Genomic DNA, 26,660 nt, shown 5'->3' with positions numbered 1-26,660 from the left:
CAAGAATATACAGTGGAGGAAAGACATCCTCTTCAATAAGTGGTGCTGGGAAAACTGGACAGGTACATGTAAAAGTATGAAATTAGAACACTCCCTAACACCATATACAAAAATAAACTCAAAATGGATTAAAGACCTAAATGTAAGGCCAGACACTATAAAACTCTTAGAGGAAAACATAGGCAGAACACTCTATGACATAAATCACAGCAAGATCCTTTTTGACCCACCTCCTAGAGAAACGGAAATAAAAATAAACAAATGGGACCTAATGAAACTTAAAAGCTTTTGCACAGCAAAGGAAACCACAAACAAGATGAAAAGACAACCCACTGAATGGGAGAAAATATTTGCAAATGAAGCAACTGACAAAGGATTAATCTGCAAAATTTACAAGCAGCTCATCTAGTTCAATATCAAAAAAAAAAACAACCCAATCCAAAAATAGGCAGAAGATCTAAGCACACATTTCTGCAAAGAAGATATACAGATTGTCAACAAACATGAAAGGATGCCCAACATCACTAATCATTAAGGAAATGCAAATCAAAACTACAGTGAGGTATCACCTCACACCAGAATGGCCATCAAAAAAATCTACAAACAATAAATGCCGGAGAGGGTGTGGATAAAAGGGAACCCTCTTGCGCTGTTGGTGGAAATGTAAATTGCTACAGCCACTATGGAGAACAGTATGGAGGTTCCTCAAAATACTAAAAACAGAACTACCATACAACCCAGCAATTCCACTACGGGGCATATACCCTGAGAAAACCATAATTCAAAAAGAGTCATGTACCACAATGTTCATTGCAGCTCTATTTACAATAGCCAGGACATGGATGCAACCTAAGTGTCCATTAACAGATGAATGGATAAAGAAGATGTGGCACATATATACAATGGAATATTACTCAGCCATAAAACGAAATGAAATTGAGTTATTTGTAGTGAGGTGGATGGACCTAGAGTCTATCATACAGAGTGAAGTAAGTCAGAAAGAGAAAAACAAATACTGTATGCTAGCACATATATGGAATCTAAAAAAAAAAAAAAAATGGTCACGAAGAACCTAGGGGCAAGTCGGGAATAAAGAGACAGACCTACTAGAGAATGGACTTGAGGATATGGGGAGGGGGAAGGGTAAGCTGTGACAAAGTGAGAGAGTGGCATGGACATATATACACTACCAAATGTACAACAGATAGCTAGTAGGAAGCAGCCGCATAGCCCAGGGAGATCAGCTCAGTACTTTGTGACCACCTAGAGGGTTGGGGTAGGGAGGATTCGAGGGAGGGAGATGCAAGAGGGAAGACATATGGGAACATATGCATATGTATAACTGATTCACTTTGTTACAAAGCAGAAACTAACACACCATTGTAAAGCAATTATACTCCAATAAAGATGTTAAAATAAATAAATAAATACAAATACACACCAAAGGGGGGGAAAATGAATCAGTTTGAAGGCATAGGAGAGCTACAAGGCAGAAAGGATTTGCAGAGCCAAGATTTGGTAGAGGGCTGTCAGGTAAGCCCGACATTGGGCACCAGTTCTTCCTTTGACGCAGTTGTCATTGCTGAAATTGTCAACTGAGAAGCTGGTTAGAGCTTTCGGGAGATTCATGGGACAGGGGAGATTTAAAAAAAAAAGTTGGTATTTGCACCCTTGCCAGGGACGAGGAGCCCTAGTAAACGCCCCAGTTTTCATAAGGGCTCTGCTTAGGAGCAAGGGTGAACTTAGGCATAGACTGGCCTTCTCAGGAGCTGGAGTACTGCTTTGAATCATCTCAATATCTAACTAGATTAAGGTGACCCGGAGTGGTTTGTACCCCTGACCTACCTATCTGCGCATTAGAAACAAAAGCAAATCCTCCTAGAGGAGCCGTGAATTACCTATACAGTTTTCATTTTTAATAATAAATTTGTTTTTACTTTTGGCTGTGTTGGGTCTTCGTTGCTGCGCGTGGGCTTTCTCTAGTTGAGGCAAGAGGGGCCTACTCTTCGTTGTGGTGCACAGGTCTCTTATTGTCGTGGCTTCTCTTGTTGCAGAGCACGGGCTCTAGAGCGCAGGCTCAGTAGTTGTGGCGCACGGGCTTCATTGCTCTGCGGTTGTGGGATCTTCCCGGGCCAGGGATCGGACCCGTGTCCCCTGCACTGGCAGGCAGATTCTTAACCACTGCGCCACCAGGGAAGCCCTATACAGTTTTCATATACAGTGACTGGCACTCGATCAAAAATTATCAGATATATGAGAAGATAAGACTTAACCAAAAACCAAGGGAAAACATAGACAGTAAGGACAGACATAATAAAATGATCGACTTGGATTTTAAAAGAACTATGATTAGCATATTTAAGGAAATAAGTTGTGTTTTACCTTTTCTTGTTCACCATGGCCATCTCAGCTTAGAGGCTGACTCAGACTCCAGACAAGAGTGTTTATAGTATTTCAGTAGAGGACACGTGTGAACAAGTGTGACTGCCAGTTGACCTTGGGCGTATTTGCATGGTTCTAATCATCTTTGCTTAATCCCCTGCTGTGTAGCTTTGAGGTAGGGACAGAAGAGAAATTGGAATGATGATCACAGGCTTTTAGATCTTAGAACTAGAAGAGCCCCTGGAAGTCAATATATTGACCTTTTTATTTTTATCTTTGAGAGACGTGTACATGGTGATTGGTTTAGGCAATGTAAACACATGTGGAAGTTATTTGACACAATAAAGGTGGTGTTAAATACTTAATGGAAACATAACTTCAGTAAATATGAATAGGTTTTTTTTTGTTTTTTTTTTGTCTGAGCCACATGGCTTGTGGGATCTTAGTTCCACGACCAGGGATTGAACCCGGGCCCCAGCACTGAAAGCGCCAAGTTCTGACCACTGGACCACCAGTGAATTCCCTAAATGTGAATACTTTAAAAATACTTTAGAATTTTAAATTTACTATAATAAATGTGAATTTTTTTAAGAAAAGTATAGACTTCTCTGTATTATAAATACATGACTACTGCTTATTTATCTATTTTCACATGTCATACCTGCTTAAATTTTTACTTGAAAGATAGATATTGAGTACCTACCATATGCAAGACAGTGGTGCTAGGGATGGGGCGAGTGAAAGTTGGACCTTGGGTAGTAGTATGTAGCCAAGAAGGGGAGCGTGAGGCATCTGAGATAAAAGTGCCAGAAAAGAGGTATGGACAACACAGTTTTTTTAATTTATGTTTTTGCATTTGCAGTGGGCTAGGCTAGGCTCTTCTATCTTCTGTTTTCGTTCTTTTACACTTCTTTTTACTGGTTTATTCTTTCGTCCAGTTGGCTTTTCAGTTGCTTGAAAACAATAGTCTTCAGAAAGTCTCTCATCAATTTAGTTTAATGTCTCCGGTTCTTCAAGTTATTCATGATTTCTCTCTAATTAGTGGCCCTTTAGAGGGCTTTCCTTTCACTGAGCTCTGACCCACTGAAGTCATTAGCAATTTAAAAATTTAAATTCTCTAACATTTGCCTGAACACAGAAAACTGTTGGGCCTGGCACACGTTTGAAGCCCTTTATACAAAATAGAAACACCACACCTTGGAGCCTCGGCGCCTATAAACAGATGGAAATCAAATACACCCATTGACGCTCGTTATTCTACCAGCTGAGATTTCTAACTGGTCAGCTTTAGGGACTTCCTTGCCTGGGAAGAAGGAAAATGCTCTCCTCGTTTTGTGTCACTGTACAAAATAGAAGTGTAAGCAATACACTGAATCAGAGAAGAGTCCCAAATGGAAGAGCAGTACTAGAAAGAGAACCAGCTGGTCCCTTCACGAGAGCAAAGAGTGATACGCCTCAGAGTGTCCACATCTGTGGGTGATGAGGCAGCGACTGTGAATCACACAGATGGATGATCGTCCACTGACTTTCATCGAGTTCACTAATTCCTGGGCTGTGAGTAGAAGACATGGTTATCCACACATGTAGCTTATTCCCAGGACGACAGAGCACAGGTACCTCAAGTTCAGCGTGTCTAAAACTAGACTCACTACCACTATTTTATGAGCAATTGATTTTTGACAAAGATGCTAAGACAATTCAATGGGAAAAATAGCCTTTTTAGCAAATGCTGGGACAACTGAATATCAACATACAGAAGAATGAAGTTGAACCTACCTACCTCCATATACAAAAGAACTCAAAATAGATAATGAACTTAAATGTGGAAGCCAAAACTTTAGTCTCTTATAGGAGAAAATACGAGTAAATCTTCATGGCCTTGGGTTAGGCAGTGATTTTTTAGACATAACACCAAAACACAAATGGTATCAATACAAGAAAAAAATAAATTGGATTTCATCTAAAGTAGAAACGTGTGCTGCAAACTATACTATCAAGAAAGTGAGAAGACAATTCCCAGAATGGGAGAAACTATCTGCACGTTACATATCTGATAAGGGATTTATATCTAACATATACAAAGAACTCTTACAACTCAATAATAAAAAGAAAACTGACTTTAAAAATGGGCGGATGATTTAAATGGACGCTTCTCCAAAGAAGATGTACAGATGGCCAATAAGCACATGAAAAGGTACTCAGCATCCTTAGACATGAGGAAGTACAAACCAAACCCCAGTGAGATACCACTTCACACTCACTGGAATAAAAAGGACAGATAATAACAAATGTTGGTGAGGGTGTGGATGCTCTGCACACATTGGGTGAGTGGCTCTGTGGGTAAACCTCATTGGAGCCCTCAGACATTGGCTGGGGTGAATGTAAAAGGGTACAGTTGCTTTGGAAAACAGTTCGGTAGTCCTTCAAAACATTAAACAGAGTTTCCATATGTCTTGGCATTTCCCCTGTGAGGCACATACCCGAAAGAAATTAAACATACGTCCATACAAAACTTATACATGAATGTTCATAGGAGCATTATTTATAGTAGCCGAACAGTGAAAACAACCCAAATGTCTGATAAATGGATAAATAAAATGTGGGCTCTTCATACAGTGGTACCCACTGATGAGGTACCCATACTGATACAACATGGATGAACCTTGAAAACGTTATGCTAAGAGAAAGAAGCCAGTCACAAAAGACCACATATTGTTTGATTCCATTTACGTGAAATGCCAAGAAAAGGCAAATCCGTAGAGACGGGAAGTAGATTAGTGGGGCTGAGGTTAAGGGGTGAGAATGGGGAGGGGCTGCCGGGGGGTATAAGGTTTCTTTGGGGGATGATGAAAACATTCTAAAATTAGATTGCAGTGATTGTCGTGCCGCCTTGTGAACATACTAAAAAATCATTGAATTGTGTACTTTAAATGGGTGGTTTTTATGGAATAAAAAATCTCTTTCTAAATAAATCTGTTTAAAAAAAAAAAAATAACTGAACACATTGCTCTCCTTCCCAGACTTTCCTTCTTCCAAAATCCTCAATCTCAGTGAGCTGCGCACTGTGGTCCAAACTAGAAACCTAGAGGCTTGATGGAGTCAGATCCAAGTGGTTGCATCATTATCATTATCATGTCTTCTTCCTTAAACTCTCTCTTGTCCCCTTCAGAGCTGTGATACTGACATACATAGGTCTTCATCATTATTAAAATGCCATAATTATATTCCGCTTTTGTTCTCTACCTCTTAAACTGTCCCCTCTGTATTTTGTTAAATTGTCGATACTCAAATCTGAGTTAATATTCTCTTCCTGAGTTTCTTCAGGATATTTCTGTGTCTTTCTGGGTAAAGTTATGACTCCTTAGCTTAGTTTACAAAGTATTGCACGAACTGGCCTCTCTCTCCCTCTTCAGAGTAATTTCCTCTGTTCTCCATATTATAAGGAGCCTACCCTCACATGTTCTTTCATATGATACCTCCTGATTATAATGCCAATTTCAAGTGGTCAGCAGCCCCCTGTGGCTACCATGCTGGACAGCACAGATTACGGAACTTGCATTATTGCATCATAAGCACTCAGTTAATACTTCTTGAATGTAATCATAGCCATTATCTATGTTCGGCTTTTACCCAGCTTCTGCTTTTATACTTTTGGTGGTAAGGTGTTCCCTGGGTTGTTACGTTACTAACCCAGCCCTGGGTATCTCTTCCTTCTTCTTATATTCAGCTGGTGTTTGCTTCTCTAAAACGTCTACTAGTTGATCCAAGTACTGCATCATCCAAAACGGCACCCAGGTTCTTAGACTATGGCAGTCATTTCCTCGACTTTGCCCCAGGTTAACACACTGCTCACTTGAGCTTTGTACAACAGGTTCTAGTTTGTCAGTGGTGCTTACAGATTGTTGACTCCAGTTAAGATGTGGATATGGTGTGACTGGTGCAGAATTCAGGGCTTTATCAGCTCTCTTTCTGATATGTACATTTCAAGTTGCGCAGCCCTAATTGTTAATAAGTTTCAGCATTGGGCACAAAGTTCAGCGAGTAGGCAGTAGCTGGCTGAAAGAACTATTCATTGAATGCATGTTGAATAAGCTTAAGACTTTTAAAGGTTTTTGGAGGGAGTGTTTTCTGTCACCGAGGTTGTGATCAAGTAAATTCTAATCAGTCTTGTCTGAAATTATTTATTGCCTCACTGCTATTAAGGCACCTCTTTTTTAAAAAATAAATTCATTTATTGTTTTTTGGGGGGCTGCGTTGGGTCTTTGTTGCTGCGCGCGGGCTTCTCTAGTTGCGGCGAGCAGGGGCTACTCTTCGTTGCGTTGCGTGTGCTTCTCATTGCAGTGGCTTCTCTTGTTGCAGAGCACGGGCTCTAGGTGTGGTGTGGGCTTCAGTAGTTGTAGAGCGCGGACTCAGGAGTTGTGGCTCGCGGGCTGTAGAGCGCAGGTTCAGTAGTTGTGGTGCACAGGCTTAGTTGCTCCGCGGCATGTGGGATCTTCCCGGAACAGGGCTCGAACCCGTGTCCCCTGCATTGGCAGGCAGACTCCCAACCACTGCACCCCCAGGGCTCTTCTATTTTTAAATCATACGAATATTTGATCATTATAGAAAAATTTGAAGACGACGGATCAGCAAAAATAAGAGGAAAAGCAGTTGTCATCACACCATCCATTGACAGTCACTGTTAACTTTCTGCTGTGTATCCTTTTCCACCGGGCGCACGTTAAAAAAAATGTATATATTGTGGATTTGTACTATGCATACAGCTTTGTAATCTTTTTTATTTACCAGTACATCATGTTTGATGACATATTTGTGTTATGAAGTATTCTAGAGCTTAACCTTTTTCAACGTCTTATGAAAATTTTCAGACTTAGAAAAATCACATTATCCAGTAAATATCTATACTCCCACCACCATTTCACTAGATATGCTTTGTCACTTCTCAATCCATATACCCATCCTTCTGTCCTTCTGTCAATTCATGTTGTTTTTTGTGATGAGTTTAAACTTTTTAACAACTCACTAGTATTTCACTGACTGGAAGTAGCTAGATTATCTAACCAGTCCTCATTGTTGTATATTTATATAGGTTATTTTCAGTTTATATTATGGTTGTTCTCTCATTGTTGAGTTTTGAGATTTTGTTACTCGGTGTGGATGTAAGCATTTATCAGATATGTGATTTCTCCCGGTCTGTAGCTTGCCCTTTCATTTTCTTGGCAGTGTCTTAAAGCACATCTATCTTTAATTTTGATGAAGTCCAGCTTACCAATACTTTCTTCTATGGATTGTTCTTTGCCTGACTCAAGATTAGAGAGATTTTCCCTTATGTTTTCTTCTAGAGGTTTATAGTTTTATACTTAGTCTGTGAACCATTTTATATGGTATGAAGTAAGGGTCTCAGTTCACTTTTTTCGTATGGATCTTCAATTGTTTTGGCACCATTTGTTGGAAAGACTATCCTTTCCCCATTGAGTTGTCATAGCACCTTTGTTGAAAGTCACTTGACTATCTACTCATTCTTTTTTTTTTTTTTTTGCGGTACGCGGGCCTCCCATTGTTGTGGCCTCTCCCGTTGCGGAGCACAGGCTCCGGACGCGCAGGCTCAGCGGCCATGGCTCACGGGCCCAGCCGCTCCGCGGCATGTGGGGATCCTCCCGGACTGGGGCACGAACCCGTGTCCCCTGCATCGGCAGGCGGACTCTCAACCACTGCGCCACCAGGGAAGCCCCTCATTCACTTTTAACTTGCTACAGCATGTAATAAATCTCTCATTTCTGTTTTATTCTTTTTTACCTCTGTTCCTGATGGCTTCACTGACCAAGCATTTTGGAAACAGTGTACTTCCCATGGTGCCTCTCATCTTGATTATTGATGCTGGGTGGCAGAGATCTGAGGGCATTGTGAAGAATTGGGAAAATACGGTGGCGGGCCCTGCGTCTTACCCCTTCTCCCTTCCACCAAGGTTGGTTATTTGCCTTGGAAAGTAAGTGATAACTACTGAGTGCCTAATTGGTGAAAATTGCATAAGAACAACGATTGAATACATGCTTTAACTGTAAAAAAAAAAAAAAAAAATACCATCTAGCATGTACTAGGATATCAGCAAAGCTCAGAAAGCTTTCTTAAGACTAAAAGTTAGTTTCTTCCAGTACTCTCTCTCTTGAAGTCATCTTTCTCTGGGCAGTAATTTAATTGTTTTATAGTTTGTGAAAATGTGATTAAATGTAAAAGTGCAGCTTGGTAAGAAGATCTGAAATCTGTTTCTCAATTAATGTACTCAATAATAAGGATTGCAATAGCTTGTATTAATGAGTACTCTTCACATGCCATCCCTGTTCTAACCACTTAACATACACTGTCTCGTTTTATCTTCACAGTACTCCCAGAAGGTAGGTGCTGTTACTGCTCTCTTTTCATGGTGAAAAGCCTGAGGCACAAAGAGACAAGCGACTTGTCCTTTTGGCTGGAAAGCATGGGCCCCAGCAGGTCCCAAGCTCAGGAGTCACAGCCCTGTACTGCTCAAAAATTCACAGTGGTGGAGTTCCAGATACTCTGTTTATCTGTGATCCTAGCCTTCAGTTAGTACTCGATATTCCCCGTGTTTGCTATTGCATTTATTTTTTAAATCACTTGTAAATGTAATTGTTTGCCCGAGCGTAGCTCCTTCAGCATTTCTCGTATGGCTAACATAGCTATCTGGCTTCTCGTTGAGAATTTCAAGCTTTGAGGAAGTTGAGAAGCAGAAGGAAAGGACAGTTCAGTTTCTTTTGTCTGTTGCCGTTCGTGCCTAAAGGGCAGGTTGATGGCCATCCTGTATCTGTTAATCAGCATGTAGGCTCATCCCTTATGTAGTAAAGGTCTGGAGATGGGGGTGTTTTACTGCCACATTGAGCATGTGGTGTATTCTGAGCGTCCACTTACCAAGAGGCATGACTTCGATTCCGAGAGAGGAAAGGATTAGGATACGGAGGGCATAGGGAGCGAGGGTGGCGTAGGGCTGTTGTCACTGGAGATAGGTCTGAGGTCAGTCACTTGAGGAAGGCGGTAAAGAGGGCATTAGGCCTGGATCCAGGAGAGCTGGGTTCTGGGCCTGCGCCGCCCAAGCTCCCTGGCAGCCTTGGTGAGTCATTTCCCTCCTCTGAACCTCATCGTCACCATCGATCTGTTTTTGAAAGGAGACTGAACTAAGTGATGTCCAAGGACGCTTCTGGTATGCTAGCCTGTGGTCCCGTGGCTCTTTCAGACCCGGGAGGACAGTGTGCTGACGTGCAAAATTAGGGCAGAATAAGTCAACCGGAGGCATAAACATAAGTATCTTTCTCGGTTGTTCGCATTAGGGAAAAGTGATCCTGATGTAAGCTACCTGGTGTCAGCCTCTGGCCCCGTCCTTGATTAAGCAGGGCTAAAGGCACAGCTTTATTTTCCCTCCCCTCTCATCTTTCCCAAAGGGAAGTACAGGGTTGGTCAAAAAGTTCGTTCGGTTTTTTCCATAAGCTGGCTCTAGTAGCGCTTAGTTGTCTTTAACTTCATTTGAAACAATTTTGTTAGATTGTATTGTGACAGCTGTCATATCAGCATGCATTTTAAAAAAACTTATCAAAATTGGTAAATTTTTGTGTAGCCATTTTAGTATTGAAGATGGAAGAAAAAAAGCAACATTTTCAGCATATTATGCTTTATGATTTTAAGAAAGGTAAAAACAACTGAAATGCAAAAAAAGATTTGAGCAGCTTATGGAGAAGGTGCGACGACTGATCAAACATGTCAAACGTGGTTTGCGAAGTTTCGTGCTGGAGATTTCTTGCTGGACAGTGCTCCATGGTCAGGTAGACCAGTTGAAGTTGAGAGTTGATGTCAAATTGAGACATTAATTGAGAACAATCAATGTTATACCACGTGGGAGATAGCCGACATACTCAAAATATCCAGTGCTATGTGCAGTTCCCTGTCTGTTACCAAGCATGGCTGGCAGTGTAAGGCTTGACTTTGATCAGGGGCACTTTAACCGCTTAGATCCATGGTTTCCCCCCCTCTGAAGTCAGCATAATAATCCCTGCCTTGCCCGCCATGGCAGATGATTCTTTGGCCAGAGAAGACGGTGTGGAGAACTGCTTTGAAAGGGTTCTGTAGATGTCAGCTGTCACTGAGGTGCTCCACAGTGAGAGCGTGGGTGTGTCCATTAGGTAAGGGTTTCAACTGGAGGCATCTCAGATGGGTTAGTACTTCCTCTTAAACAGTGGGAAGAAGCAAGAGTTCCCATCTTTCTCATCAGGAGAACAAAACCACAAGCCGCCAGCACTTCCGCCAGCTCCCTCCTTCCGTGCTGTGCAGTCTTTAGCAACGGGCTGAAATAGACCAGGGTTTCTTGGGAGGCAGTGATTCCAGCCAGATCAAGGCAGACTTTATTTTCAGGTAGACAGGGATTAGGCTATTCTGGGAACGTTCATGAAGGTCAGTAAATTATTACTAATTAATAAAATCTGCATGTTTCTCAGATTTTAAAGGCTGTCCAAGTTTAGTTTATTGGAGCCAAGAGGCTATAATATAAATTGAACCAAAAAACTCCCATAATAATCATAGTAAGTCTTTCCATTTGTATAGTACCTGATACTGTACAAAAAGCTTTTACATAATTATCACAGCATCCCAAGGGGTAGGTGAATATTATACTCATTTTATAGGTGAAAAACTGAGAACTTGTCCAGTGTCACACAGTTTGTCATTAGCAAACTTGAGACTAGAGGGAAAGAACTCTTTTATTGAACTTTCACTAAATGCAAACTGCTTTCACGTTTACTGTCTCATTTAATCCACATAATAGTCTTATAAATTGGTACAATCCCATTTTATAGGTGAGGAAACGCAGGATCAGAGGGGTTAAAAATGAAGTGTTCAAGCTTAACAGCTAGAAATTGACAGAACTGGTATTTGAATCCAGCTGTTTGGCTCCAAAACTCAGCACTGCTGCCCTCTATTGCCTCTCAATTCATCTGTTCCTTCATTCATTCAACAGTGTTCCAGGCCCAGGGTCTCAGCCTCCCCAGCTTGCTCTGTTTCTAATTTGAGATATTGCCTATCACGTGAATTCTATTGGAATAGAGAGCACGTTCATATAGTACACTTACCTGTATGTTGGGAGGGTATATACAAAGCAGTGTTGTTGTTTTTATAAAAACCATACCTATTCATTGTAAAAATTCAGCAGTACGGGAAAGTACAAAAAATAAAGTACAGATGACCAGGGCATATTCAATCCCCTGGAGATAAACAGTTGTTAGCATTTTGGCTAACATGCTTCCGAACATCTCCTTATGCACATATGTACACAGATAAAAGCATAGTAATAATGAAACAGCTCAGCTTAAGAGCTGTTTCATAGTGGCTCCATGTGCATCGCATCATTTGATTCTCACCAAAACCCTATGAGACGACAGTGTTACCCCATTTTACTCAGAAGGAAACTGATGTTGACAGCAGTGCAGTAATTTGCTCCTTAGTGGTGAGCTCTGTGATCTAAAGACTTAGTCTGTAACTACTGCGCTGTGTTGTATGTGATGTACAGGCCGACCTGGCTTTACTGCGCTTCGCAGGTACTGCGTTTTTTTATTACAGGTGGAAGGTTCGTGGCAACCCTGTGTCCTGCAAGTTTGTGAGCACCATTTTTCCAACAGCATTTGCTCAGTCACTTCGTGTCTCTGTGCCACGTTTTGGTAATTCTTGCAATATTTCGAACTTTATTATTATTATTATTTTATTTGTTTTGTAATCTGTGCGTGATCTTTGATGTTCCTACTACGACTCGCTGAAGGCTCAGATGATGGTGAGCGTTTTTTAGTAATAAAGTATTTTCTAACTAAGGTATGTACATTTTTTAGACATAATGCTATTGCACACTTAATAAGCTGTAGTGTAAATAGAACTTTTCTATTCACTGGGAAATCAAAACATTTGTGTGATTCATTGTATTGCATTATTGTGGTGATCTGGAGCTGAACCCGCAGTATCTCTGGTGTGCCTGTATATGATGGGGCATAAGTGAGAATACACTATAGGCCTTTCTATAACTTGTTTTATTGTTTGATTTCTGGAAGTGTGTATCATACGATAATTCACAGTTTGTAATAATCCTCTAATGTTTTTACTCAACAGTAGTAACGTCTAGGCAGTTGATGTAGGTCTATACTTATAAAGACTCTTTGTATATGTACTTTATTTGAGCAATCCCTCGTTGAGGACATTTAGTTTATTTCCAGTTTTTTGCTATTTTAAGTTATGCAAGAATTAACGTCTTCGTGCCCTTTGGGTTTTAACTTGTTCTGTAGTGATTAAGAGGACAGAATCCCCCCAAGCTGAGAATCACAGGTGTTAGAGCGGTCAGTATTTCTCCATCTTGACCATGCATCAGACTCCCCTGGAGAGCTTGTTAAAACACACAGCTTGCTGGGTTCCGTCCTCCCAAAGCCTCTGATGCACTTCGTCTGGGGACAGGGCTGAGGATTTTCCTCTTTGACAAGCTCCCAAGTAATGCTCACACAGCTGGCGAAGGACCCCATTTTTGAGAGCCACTGATGTACAGGAAAAGCACTTAAATTGGAAATCAGAAGACTTCAGTTCTAATTCCAGCTCTGACAGTAGTTCTGTGACCCTGAACGGGGGCCTGTGGTTTTCTCTGTCTTTGGTCAAAGTGGGAGGATCGGACTGACCTTTTCCTTAGGCCACTTCTCGTTATCAGTGAAAACTATGAAATCCTTCAAAATCCATGTTCTTCTGATGTCGTACAGTAGCTCTCAAGGTTTGCTTCATTCAGTGCCTGTGTCCTTTTTGCCCTCTTTTTCTTTCTTTTATTCAGTATTTACTGTGAGCCCATGGAAGGTAGTATCATAGGAGAGTTGAATGGTTTGAGAGTGAGGCTTAGAAAATGCTTATTTTTTTCGTGTTAGCAAGAATACATCTTTTAAAAAAGAACCGCAGTTCCAAATTTAGTCAGCTACCTAACAAATCCCAGCGTAGCACTAGCAATCCACAGGAAGGTCTTTAATCAGTTTGTCCTCATACCTATTAATTTAAACACCAGGGTTATATGCTGGTTGTCAGAGCTTTTTGTAAGAAGGAATATAAACACCATTGTAAGATTCATGCAAATGGAACTTTTTTGGAAACTAAGAAGCCGTGCTATTTTGGATGAGGAAAAACACTACCCTGTATATTTTAGTAGGAGATCAGAAATAGAGAAAGCCTGATTATCAGAAATAAAATATGAGAAAGAGGGGCTTCCCTGGTGGCGCAGTGGTTGAGAGTCCGCCTGCCGATGCAGGGGATGCAGGTTCGTGCCCCTGTCCGGGAAGATCCCACATGCCGCGGAGCGGCTGGGCGCGTGAGCCATGGCCGCTGAGCCTGCGCGTCCGGAGCCTGTGCTCCGCAACGGGAGAGGCCACAACAGTGAGAGGCCTGCGTACCACCAAATAAATAAATAAACAAACAAACAAAATAAAATACGAGAAAGAAAAACTAGCTTTTAGAGGGAAAAAAATACATTTATCTAAAGCAGGACTTTTCACGTTACACCTCTCTTAGGCATATATTCATGTAATTTCTTTGTCATTATCTCTGTTCTCAGAACATGTGTGAAATGAAGATTTTCCTTTTCAGTGCTTGCAGATTAGGAGGAGCTTGCATGGCCTGGATTGGTGCCTAGACTTCAGACCTTAGGGAGGACCGCTGGCTTTGAGGGCAGCATAGGTGCCTTCAGACCTGTGTGGGTTGATTTTACATGTATGCATTTATACTCCTTTAATTCCCTGCCTTCAAAATCAAATATCTTCATCCCTGCCTTGCCAGTAGGTGCTAGAAATTCCCACAGTGTTCATTCATTTGGTCGTTGCTATGATGTGAATGTTCGTGTCCCCCCAAAATTCACATGTTGTAATCCCTATGTGATGGTGTTAGGAGGTGTGGGGCCTTTGGGTGATTGTGTTACGAGGGTGGAGCCCTCAGAAGTGGGATTAGTTCTCTTGTGAGAGAGACCCCGCAGGGCTCCCTGGTTCTTTCCACTGTGTGAGGACCCAGTGAGAGGTCTGTGACCTGGAAGAGGGTCCTCGCCTGACCATGCTGGCACTCTGATCTCAGACCTCCAGCCCCCAGAACTGTAAGAAATAAATTGTTATAAGCCACGGGGTCCGTTACGCCACAACCCAAGCGGACTAAGCCGGTCTCCATTTCTGAAGGCTCGCGCTGGACTAGTCCCCGGAAATTCCCTTCCTTACTTAGCCTCTTAAGAGACACTTAACGTGCCAGAGCCTTTGGAATCCATTCATTCTTTCAGTTCTTTAGAGCGTTTACTTAATTAATCTGTTTGTTTATTCATTCTAATTTCCTGGCCTCTGTGGAAAATACAGATACGAGCAAGACATTCTCTGATCCATTAGATTTCTTCTTTGACTTCATATTATTGTGCATTTAGTGTGGGTTGGGTTTATATGTGCCTCTCTGTAGTGGGTTTGGTTTGTGACTTCCAAGCACGGTTATATTGGAAAGGAAGGAGTGATAGGGGTGGTTTTGTGAAGTTAGGAAATTAGAGTTAATTATGGTAACTGCCTCAGAATAGCCAGAGCCTGGGGGAGGGGACTCTGTGAATCAGTGCCTGTGAATCAGATGTTCCCTTTTTGTCTTTAAGAGACTCACAAGTGTGATAGCTGGAGAGAATTCAGAGAAGCACTGAAGGCTGGAAATTCTGGAAAACAGGGCCCCCCCAAATTTCAGATGATTTGACCTAGGAAGACAAAGCAATAATTTAGAATTGACGTCAATTATTTGAAAGGATTTCTTTTACAAATTAAGAGGATATAAATGAGGCAGAAGCAAAAAATGGACCAGATAGGAAAGAACTTCTCATCCTTTCCAACCAGTTCATTGGAATGGATAGTAAGCTAGGTTTAGATATTTTAGGAAAATTACCTAAAACTTGGAGAAAAGGCAAATTGATTATTATGTGCCCTTCCAATGTCACTCAAGAGCATTGTCTAGCAAACCTGTCTAAGGGGTATCTGATATTCTTGGAGTTGACTGACTTTTGTAAAGTTAGATTTTAACTTGTGAAAAATTGATAAGTGACAGGTGATCTTTTTCTGTCCAGAAGAGATCTAAATGATTTCTGTTTAGTAGAAGAGATAACCTCAAAAGTTACAGTTTAATTGCTGTGTAGGATATTAACCAGTTTTGTATCTAATTTGGCAAGATTATTACAGCATTCTTTTTTTCCACCACCTTTGAACCAGCTTTGCCATCCTGCTGGTTCCCTCATTAAGGACTTAGTTAATACATGCATACTATATATTTGTGAGAGAGTTATGTTTTTAGCTTTTTGAAGTTTATACTTTGACAGAAATGAGTGCTTGTGGAGGATATAAGCATTTAGGTAGCTTACCCAGGAGTGGGGTTTGACTAATTTGACTTCATGTCCTTTCAGCCCTGAATTCCCACAATTTTGGGTGTTTATATGAATTCTCTTGGTCACCTGGGTAGTAAATTGCATTTATGGATCATCTAATTATCTGACTTGAATGAATACTTAAAATTCCTCCTTTATCAAGATCTCAGATAGCACAAAGTAGAAAAGGATCATTTCTTTTGTTGTTAAGAATAGCACTATTGGGATTTCCCTGGTGACGCAGTGGTTAAGAATCTGCCTGCTAATGCAGGGGACATGGGTTCGAGCCCTGGTGCTGGAAGATCCCACATGCCGTGGAGCAACTAAGTCCGTGCACCACAACTACTGAGCCTGCGCTCTAGAGCCCGCGAGCCACAACTACTGAGCCTGCGTGCCACAACTACTGAAGCCCACGTGCCTAGAGCCCGTGCTCCGCAACAAGAGAAGCCACCGCAATGAGAAGCCCGCGCACCACAACGAAGAGCAGCCCCCGCTCGCCACAACTAGAGAAAGCCCGCACACAGCAATGAAGACCCAATGCAGCCAAAAATAAATTAATTAATTCATTAAATAAATTTATAATAAAAAAAGAATAACACATTTGTTTATGTAGCACTCACAGTTACAAAACACTGGCATACCTACTGTTGTATCTGACCCTCTCTCTTTCTTTGTGAGGGAGCAGGACAGGAATTATGGTCCCCATTTTATAGGTAACTAAGCTGAGCCTCCGGTAAAGTGCCCTTGCCGCAGGGCACTCAGCTGGTGTCGAGTGGAGCTGGGACCACAGCGCAGCCCTTCACACTCCAAGCTCATCAGCAGCTGCACGAGGGAACCAGGGTTCAAGAGGGTCTTGATAAGAACAGTGAGCTGAAGTAGGGAAAAACTGAAGCAACCTAAATGCCCATCGACAGACAAATGGATGAAGAAGATGTGGTACGTAGGTACAATGGAATATTACTCAGCCATAGAAAGGAACGAAATTGGGTCATTTGTAGAGACGTGGATGGACCTAGAGACTGTCATACAGAGTGAAGTAAGTCAGAAAGAGAAAAACAAATGTATATTAACGCATACATGTGGAACCTAGAAAAATGGTATAGTTGAACTGATTTGCAGGGGAGAAATAGAGACACAGACGTAGAGAACAAACGTATAGACACCAAGGGGGGAATCAGCGGTGGCGGGGGGTTGGGGGGGGTGATGAATTGGGAGGTTGGGATTGACACATATACACTAATATGTATTAAATGGATAACTAATAAGAACCTGCTGTATTAAAAAAAATTTTTCAAAAAAAACCAACTATAAAATCCTACATCACGGCTCCAGACCCCTTGCACACTGACTTACCAGTCCTGACTCTCATCCTGTAGTTTTGTTCGTCTGTGTGCTCTGTTCCTGACTGTTGGAGAGACCTGAGATGTGTCTGAATCTTCCTTCACCCTCCCTCCCCTCTCAGGGATAGAGCGTTGCTGGACACACAGCAGGTGCCCAGGAAACAGTTCTCGAATGAATGTAGGAATTTGCTTTACGTGCTTTTATATCTTGATTCTCCCTCTATTCCTGGTAAGACTCTCTCGGCAAATTTCTGTCTCTCTGGGTGACATCGGAGCAGCTGCACTTGTTCATTCAAAAGGATAATCTGCCCTTTTATTTGATGCTTGCACTGGAAAGAGGACTGCTGACTTAACCCAATTTCATCTTTTTATGAAATCTTCCCTAAATCTACAAACTGCTGATTCGTTAATTCAGCAGATATTGATTGACTAGTCCTGTGTTCCAGGCCCTGGGGTAGAACGGGAAAGACGAGGCAGGACCTCCTCTTGTGGGGCTCCCACTCCCTTTGGCTCATGGCCCTGGTGGTGTCTTAGTATTTTTCTTTTTTCTTTGGCATGCAGGATCTCAGTTCCCCGACCAGGGATCGAACCTGCACCCCCTGCAGTGGAAGTCTTAGCCACTGGACTGCCAGGGAAGTCCAGTGTCTTAGTATTTCTGTTGAAATATTTTCAGTCTTTGCCCTGTTTCATGAAACACAACGTGAAACAACTGAGTTGTGAAAAAGACTCTCTGAAACCTGCCCCCAACCCATCAACTTGTCTCTCATCTGCTGCTGCCCCTGGAGTCCACAGCCCACCATCTCTCACCTGCACAGCTGCAGCAGCTTCTCCCACTTCCATTTCCTTCTAAAAATGAAAATCAGGTCATGGTACTCCATTGCTTAAAGCTCTTCAGCAGCTGCCCTGCTGATAAAGCCCTGCTTTCCCCTCTGTCTCCATCGCCCTCTACTCGCTCCTTCTCCGTTCCAGGCACACTTGTGGAAGGGCAGAAGCCAAGCTAGTTTCCTCCTCCCTCGGGCCTCTGTACCAGCTATGTTGTCTGCCCACACTGATCTTCCCCTGGTATTTGCACAACTGTCCCTACTTGTCGTTCACATCTCAGCTTAAATATCCCTACCTGAGAGGGGCCTTTCCTGTTACCTCTTTTAAGTTCAGTAGCTCCTCCCCCATCACTCTGGTACTTTGCCCTATTTTACCATCTTTTTCTTATTTATTATCTTACTTCCTTCATTAGAATATGAAACTGAAGGCTTTAGCTTTTCACACAGAAATTTGTTGAGGGAATGCAAGGATAGTTTTCAATAACCTGGTACAGATACCTAGAGAGTGCTTATTGGGTGAGAGGGATTGATGTAGACAGGAATGAAGAAGTAATTACCAGTAAACTCCTACTTCTGAACAGTGGGAGACTGAAAAATGGATTGTGATTGTGTTTGCTTAATCGTGGAATGATTTTTTTGGATAGCTTTTACTTTATTTTATTTTTTTAACATCTTTATTGCAGTATAATTGCTTTACAATGGTGTGTTAGTTTCTGCTTTATAACAAAGTGAATCAGTTATACATACACATATGTTCCCATATCTCTTCACTCTTATGTTTCCCTCCCTCCCACCCTCCCTAGCCCATCCCTCTAGGTGGTCACAAAGCACCGAGCTGATCTCCCTGTGCCATGCGGCTGCTTCCTACTAGCTATCTGTTGTACATTTGGTAGTGTGTATATGTCCATGCCACTCTCTCGCTTTGTCACAGCTTACCCTTCCCCCTCCCCATATCCTCAAGTCCATTCTCTAGTAGGTCTGTGTCTTTATTCCTGCCTTACCCCTAGGTTCTTCATGACCTTTTTTTTTTTTTCCTTAGATTCCATATATATGTGTTAGCGTACAGTATTTGTTTTTCTCTTTCTGACTTACTTTACTCTGTATGACAGACTCTAGGTCCATCCACCTCACCACAAATAGCTCAATTTCATTTCTTTTTATGGCTGAGTAATATTCCATTGTATGTATGTACCGCATCTTCTTTATCCATTCATCTCTTACTGGACACTTAGGTTGCTCCCATGTCCTGGCTATTGTAAATAGAGCTGCAATGAACATTTTGGTACATGACTCTTTTTGAATTATGGTTTTCTCAGGTTATATGCCCAGTAGTGGGATTGCTGGGTCGTATGGTCTTTCTATTTGTAGTTTTTTAAGGAACCTCCATACTGTTTTCCATAGTGGCTGTACCAATTCACATTCCCACCAACAGTGCAAGAGTGTTCCCTTTTCTCCACACCCTCTCCAGCATTTATTGTTTCTAGATTTTTTGATGATGGCCATTCTGACTGGAGTGAGGTGATATCTCATTGTAGCTTTGATTTGCATTTCTCTAATGATTAATGATGTTGAGCATTCTTTCATGTGTTTGTTGGCAGTCTGTATATCTTCTTTGGAGAAATGTCTAGATCCTTTTTGACCCTACTCCTAGAGAAATGGAAATAAAAACAAAAATAAACAAATGGGACCGAATGAGACTTAAAAGCTTTTGCCCAGCAAAGGAAATCATAAACAAGACCAACAGACAACCCTCAGAATGGGAGAAAAGATTTGCAAATGAAGCAACTGACAAAGGATTAATCTCCAAAATTTACAAGCAGCTCATGCAGCTCAATAACAAAAAAACCAACAACCCAATCCAAAAATGGGCAGAAGACCTAAATAGACATTGCTCCAAAGATAGCTTTTACTTTAAATAGAATTCTCAACATGGAGGCAAGGGATGTCTTTAAAACTTTTGTTTTGAAGTTAAATAGTTCAGGTGACATGTAGTTTGGGGGGAGGAGTTACTGGAGCAGGACTCACACCTTCCCTGTGCTTTCAACGAGGTGAGGGTTTTGTGTAGTTTTAAATTTTTGAAAGGTTAATTCAACTGGAATAAAAGCACGTTCAGTGCATTCAGCACATCTCTGACAAAGAAATCTATGCCTAAGATTGTGCTCTGCCTTGTGAAGGCTTAGAAAGGACTGAAAACAAAGGTCACTGCTAGTGGGCTCCCCACCGATTCAAAATAGGAGAGTTCAGAGCCGGTGGTTCCATATCGTGGCGGGTTTCTCTTGACGCTGTATTTGCATAGCAAGCATGTTGTTTCACCTGGAATGTCTGTACATTTCTCTTTTTTTAATATTTATTTATTTATTTGGCCGCACCGGGTCTTAGTTGTGGCGTGCGGGGTCTTCAGTTGCAGCATGCATGCGGGATCTAGTTCCCCAACCAGGGATCGAACCTGGGCCCCCTGCATTTGGAGCGCGGAGTCTTAAGCACTGGACCGCCAGGGAAGGCCCTGTCCATACATTTCTGATGGAGGTTGTGAGGGGCTAAACCCCTCAGGTCTCCTGTCACCAGCCCCCTTAGACACTGTCCCCAGTGACTCTCACCTGGTCAGAGGCCTAAGACACGTGATGGACAGAGATTACTCCTCAGTACAAGACTTTTGTACAGTATGTGAGATTTTTAAAATAATAGCTGTTGATTGTCACAGGAATTGCTGAGTTTTAGAGCTTATTGTCGGCTGGCTTTGGTCAGGAGGGCGCTCAATGGGATTTTGCAACATGCGGTAATATTAGCCACCGTGGCGTGCGGTTAACGTGTGCCAGCACTTCCTCTCCCCAGCATCCCACACGCACGCTGTCATCCCCGTTCTGAGATTAGAGACTGAGGCTTAGATGGGAGCGAGTTTTCCCGAGGCTTCTCAGGCAGGTAGTAGCACTGGGTTCAGAACCCCAGTCTCCATAACCTCTGTGGAGAGGAGGCGGGGAGACCCCCACGTCCGGGTCCCGGGTTGGCAGGGTGGGAAGTGGGTGGAGGCGGGAAGGCCCGGCTGGGGTGCCGAGACTCCATTCTGCAGTGAGGAGGAGTTGTGGGTTTTCCCTGGGAGGTTCTGGGGTGGGTGACTGTGCCGGAAGGGGTCAGATGGCAGGGTGATCAGGAGCTGGGGTGCGACCAGGAAGGCCACTGAGCACACTCTCGAGTGTCTCTTGTTAGGCTCATCCCCCTGCTCAGTGGAACATCTGCGGCCAGGCCGTGAGGACAGAGTCGGATTTTCAGTCTTGTCTGTAGCTGGTTTCCCTTTATGTTCCCTCCCGCTTGGTCTGTATGCAGCACAGCCGCAAGTGTACGGGCCCGTGCATGTCAGAGCGTTCCTGCTCATGTGATGGGAATGCTAGTCTCTGCTCAGATGCCCAGTCCTTGTTTTGTTGCACATACATCATGGCTGTGCAAACCTAAAAACCTAACCTAAAAAAGTGGCAGAGGGGCTTCCCTGGTGGCACAGTGGTTGAGAGTCTGCCTGCCGATGCAGGGGACACGGGTTCGTGCCCCGGTCTGGGAAGATCCCACATGCCGCAGAGCAGCTGGGCCCGTGAGCCATGGCCACTGAGCCTGCGCATCCGGAGCCTGTGCTCCGCAACGGGAGAGGCCACAACAGTGAGAGGCCCGCGTACTGCAAAAAAAAAAAAAAAAAAAAAAGTGGCAGAGGAAACACTGGTTGTGATGCCTCAAACCCATGGGACCTCAGGGCCTGGAACTCATAGACTGTCAGTCTCTAAAGGAGCTGGATGAGGATTCAGCGCCAACAATTAAATCATGACTCCACTTCCTTGGGAAATTGACCATCTCACGTGGAAAGCCATGTTGCGGCAAGCTGAGCGTGTGCACCTTAAGCTAAGGAAGGACACCGGTTTCAAACATCCTTCTCATGTGGCTTTCCAAGATTGTCCCAGGTTTGGGAACACCTCCTGTCACCCACCGTGCTTCTGCTCCGTTATCCCCACGCCTGTTTTTCTGCGGAAGCCTCGGGCAGCCTGCACGGCCAGTACAGGCAGCAGGTCAGTAGTGGGACCTGATGGGACAGCCGGGCCCAGTCAGGAGGCTTCTGTTCATAGGATGAGACCGGGAAGAGGAAGTGAGTCCAGAGTGACAAGGGTGAGCGTGATGACGTGTAGCTCGGAGAGGCCTCAAAAGGTCAGTGCTGATGGGGCTGCCAGGTCATCTAGACCTGGTGTTGCCAGGCTGACTCTGGTTCTGACCCTGGTGGAGGGAGGGGAAAGCCCGGTAGCAGGTAGTCTGGGGCTCTTCCATTTTTATCAGTTTTGTGTTCATATCAGTTTCATGTTCCAAGTAAGTGGCATTTAAAAAAACAAAAGCCTAAAAAATTACTGTCTGGTTGTTCCTTCGTGTTACAAAGGGAGCGTAAGTCACAGAGTAGGAGCATGCTTTGTCACTGGTGGATGGCCTGGGATCACTCTTTTTTAAAGCACTGTATGGTCACAGAAGTGCCACTTAGAGGGGAGTGGAGTGGCCAGGAGTCCCTGTTCCTGACACTGTGGTGTTATTAGTTATCAAGTGGCCAGGTGCGATTGCCCAGCCTCTGAAGCACACTCCTTCCCAATCTGGTCCGAAGGCCATGTCAACTCAGGTTTTCCTACTTCCTGGGGCAGCTGAACCACCTTTTCAGCCCTAGCGGTCTCTTGTCTGGCTGTGAAATCTGGGGATTAGCCAGGGCCAGCTGGATGAAGGAACCTCAAAGGTTTGCCATGTCCCAGCCCTGTCTCAGGGCCACGGCTGCCTGACAGTCTGTGGAATAAGTCCTCTTAGGGAGGTAGCCTGAGGCAGTTGGGTCTGTGGCGTTGGAACCCCAAGCAGGCACAGGGGTTAAAAACTTTGGCATTAAACCTAACCAGGTGCAGGCGGGACTTCCCTGGTGGTCACGTGGTTAAGACTCCACGCTCCCTATGTAGGGGACCTGGGTTTGATCCCTGGTCAGGGAACTAGATCCTGCATGCATGCCACAACTAAAAATCTCTCATGCCGCAACTAAGACCCGGCACAGCCAAATAAATAAACCTACCCGGGTGCAAGTCATTGCTCTGCCACTTCATAGCCATATGATCTTGGGCAAGTTACTTAACCACTGTGGCCTCTGTTCTCTTATTAGTAGATTGGGGAATCTCATAAAATTATGTCTCAAATACAGTTGGTGCTAGGATTTGGCGATTTTTCACCATTTCTATCAACTCTACTAGGACCTTAAAAGAATTGCCCTGAAAGGTATAACCAGCTCTCCAAGAGGAGATTCTTGAGTCGCCGGTGGAAACCAGGCGTGAAGTCCAGAGGTTCTCTAACCCACCAGGCCTCATCACCACGCTGGACCTTCCTGGCGGCCATGGTAGAGCACATCTGGCAGTTCTCACCGTGCCCAGTCTCTGGGGGTTAAGGCCCTTGCTACCCCCCCCCCCCATGCCTTGCAAAGAGTACCGGGAATGTAGGTTTTGACCTTTATTAGACCAACCAACAGATCCGTCGAGTCATTGTGGGGTGTCTGCTGTTTACTACCCCCGCCCTCAAGGGTGGGAAGGATGGGCAGTGGGTGCTCGGTCTGGTGTCTCCTTTCCCTCGAGAAGCTTGCCCCTACCCCTATCCATCTGTGACTCTAACCAGGTAGTTTAATAAATTAAAACATCATATCATTTTATTTGGTATGGGTAAATTGTTCTTCCTAAGACTTGGATAAACTCTACTGCTTTTTTTTTTTAAAGGACTTAGGACAGTGATTTTGTCTGCATATCCATTTATCTTGTATTCCTGTCCTGAGAATCACAGGACAGAAATACCTTGCCCCTCTTCCCCCTGGGAAAAAAATTAAATGAGCTCCTGTGAACAGACAGAACTTCAGTGCCAGGGTGGCCTCACATAGAGAAGAGCCGTCCCAGCGCTGTCAGCGAGAGACCACCTTGTGAAGTAACGAAGACAGTGAAGAACATCTCTGTAACTCTACGTGCCTGTAAAGAACTTTCACAAGTCCTGCCTTGTCGGGTCCCTGCCCCCATCCTGTGACAGAGGCCTGGGCAGGATCCGCATTCTTCCCGTTTTACATACAGGGAGTCTCAGGCTGCCGGTGATCACAGAGTTAGCAGGTGGCAGGTCTGGGACTTAAACTTGGGTTATTTAGTGACTCTGCCTCTCCTGCGTTTTCTGATCTATCACAGTGCGGCCAGGAAGCTGCCACCCCTAGAGGGTCTCGGCAGAGGCTGTCAGGAATACTGTGGAAGGCATCTGGGCCGGCGTAGTTGACGACTGCTGTGTGGTTTGAGGGACAGAGGACTCCCCAGAGTATCCTGCTCACCAGTCAGTCGCCTCAGTTGGCCGTCATCACTTCATTACTTTAAAGAGGAGCTCCTTCATCCTGAGCACCTTTGTGTGAATACACACATGCCCTAGCTTGCTTTTTCTCCCTGATAGAAAGCTGCGGAGGTTCGCTCAGCAAACCTTTACTAACTCCTCCCTGTCAAGCTCTCTACCGGGCCCTGGGAATACAGACATTAACTTCACACAGACCTCCCTCAAGGGCCTCATAGATGTGGGGTGGGCAGGGTGCTGTAATGCAGCGCAGTTGACAGCAGAGAGAGCAGCTGACCATCCTGCGGATGGGTCAGGCCCCTGGGGACGGAGCAGCCCAGGGAACAATGGGGGCCACGTGGAAGGGTGCAGCCCATGTGGGGAGCAAGAAATAATCTGGGCTAGTTGGCCTGGGGACCAGAGGACAGAGGGCCTGCCTTATTTTGGGAACTGAGAGTGTCTAGCTGAATTTTGGGGGCTGTGAAAAGTTTTAATGGAAGAAAGTTGGAGAAATAAGACTTTGTGTGTTGCGCTGAGACATTTTTACTCAATCCCGTGACCACCGAGGAACTAAGGGTTGAAATAGGCGGACATCAAAGTCAGACTGAGAACAGTTGTTCTGGTAGATTGTTAGAGAAGGGACGGAACAAGGAAGACCAGTTACTAATGCAGGAGACTACGAGGGAAATGCTGAAGGCGAGAGCCGAGGCAGTGGGTCTGGGAGTGGGGCAGGGTCAGATTCAAAGAAACCTTCCTGAGGTAGAATCAGAGTCAGTGACCGGTGTGAGGGAGAGCAGAGAAGTCAAGAGTGACTCGCCGGTTTTTATTTGAGATCTGCCTGCCTTATTTTATAAAGATTTGCAATCCAGATGCTACGGTTCTCCTTAATGGCAACTTTCAGAGCACAACCTCAGCTCACTTGCCAAATCTGGCCAGCTCGGGCTTTACAAGCGGGGAAACATTCCTCTTTTTTTGGCTGACGTCTCGTTTCCTTTTTCTTAACTTCTGTTCTGAAATTATTACAGCAGTTTTTGTACTTCAAGGAATTGGAGGCTGGTACATATTAGGTACTCAATAAATGAATAATCAGATAAATGAGGTCACGCATCCTGGTTGACTTACAGGGTGATGTTCGTGGTAAAGTGCCGGGCATAAAATGTGAATTCTGTCATTCCAGAGCAGCTTGTGCATTTGTGCTAAAATAATGTTTGAGAGTAGAAGGGTAAAATACAGAATTCTGAAGAATTTCCGGTAGCACGCAGCCCGGTATCAGTCTCCTCTGCGTTCGCTGCCCACGGTGGTCATCGTACCTGACCCTGAGCACAGCGGCGGCCGTGGGGAGGTGACCCAGCAGCGCGGGGGAACAGATCGCGCTCTGGTGCCTTTACACTCTTGCCCCCCACCCCATCCCCCGTATGGTTCTTGCTGGGGGGGCGTGTGTTGTGTGATTTCCCCAGGATCCCAGGCGTGCCTGGGGTTCCACTTCTTGCCCGGGACTGACCCAGCTCCCAGCGTGGAGCCTCAGCGTTCGCTGCGTTAATCAGACTTGCTGGAATGATCACGTGGTCCTCTAGCTGCCTGCCTGTCAGCTGCTGCTCGTCAGCAGCTGGCTGGCTGGAGGCTGCAGGCCCGTCTGCAGAAAGCCTTCTACTTCAGAATATGGGGGGTCGGGGGGTGCAAACCCGCCTCTTTCTTCTGCACTTTGCACCATCTGACTGACTAAACGGTTGTCCTCCGAACCAGAAAGGCTACCAGGCAGTATAAGGAAATTGTCTCTGACTAGGTCATGTTTGCATTTGAAGAATTCAGGTATGTTCTGGGTTTTCTACATCAGTCTGCCGCTGGGTTTTTGTTCTCGCTAGGTTTTTGCTGTGTAATGACAGCTTAGGCTCTGGCTCGTTCTCACAAAAGAAGGGTTCTTTTCTGCGGCGGGGTTTCTCCCGGTCACGGGGGCGGGAGGCGCGGAGGTGGTACCGGTCCAGGCTGTTTACTGCAGGACAGCTGCAGCTGGGTAACTGGTTTGCTCGTGTGTGAATGTGCCGAGGACCCCACCTTGTGCCTCATGTGAGCTGTGCCGCTGCTGGTGTGGAGGCAGGAATACAGGACAGGAGCTGCTTATCCGGAAGGAGTCTCTTGCTGCCTTTCGTTTTTCTTCCTTTGTCAGACTCATGGAGCCTGACTGCTCTTTTAAAAAACGCTAACTGTAGCGGTGAAGGTGAAAGTCCTGCAAGTCTGTCTGCTTAGTCGAGATCTGATCTGGGCTCTGATTTTGCTCGTTGTGAATAGTGATCTCGCGGCTGGGCGGTTTTCTGGGAAGTACCCTCATGATGTTTTGTTAACAGGGTCCTTCTT

The 26,660-nt window shown here is 44.2% G+C and overlaps 1 protein-coding gene across 3 annotated transcripts in view; it reads left to right on the top strand.

The window, feature by feature from the left end:
• Positions 1-26,660, top strand: part of EVL (Enah/Vasp-like) — a 164,335-nt gene that overhangs the window by 14,703 nt on the left and 122,972 nt on the right. For 2 of the 3 annotated variants that reach the window (XM_082649035.1, XM_082649032.1), the window contains exon 1: positions 25,931-26,117. The exons of the other annotated variant lie outside the window; for it this stretch is intronic. In XM_082649035.1, coding sequence (XP_082505161.1) covers positions 26,095-26,117 — 23 coding nt within the window. In that variant the 5' untranslated portion in view covers positions 25,931-26,094. Of the gene's footprint in view, positions 1-25,930; positions 26,118-26,660 lie in introns of those variants that run through there. 3 annotated transcript variants of the gene reach the window in all.

This window comes from Grampus griseus, assembly GCF_964374135.1.
Source record: "Grampus griseus genome assembly, chromosome: 2".
Lineage (NCBI taxonomy): Eukaryota > Metazoa > Chordata > Mammalia > Artiodactyla > Delphinidae > Grampus > Grampus griseus.
Note: the sequence above shows the minus strand (reverse complement) of the source record. Positions and strands in the feature narration are given on the sequence as shown.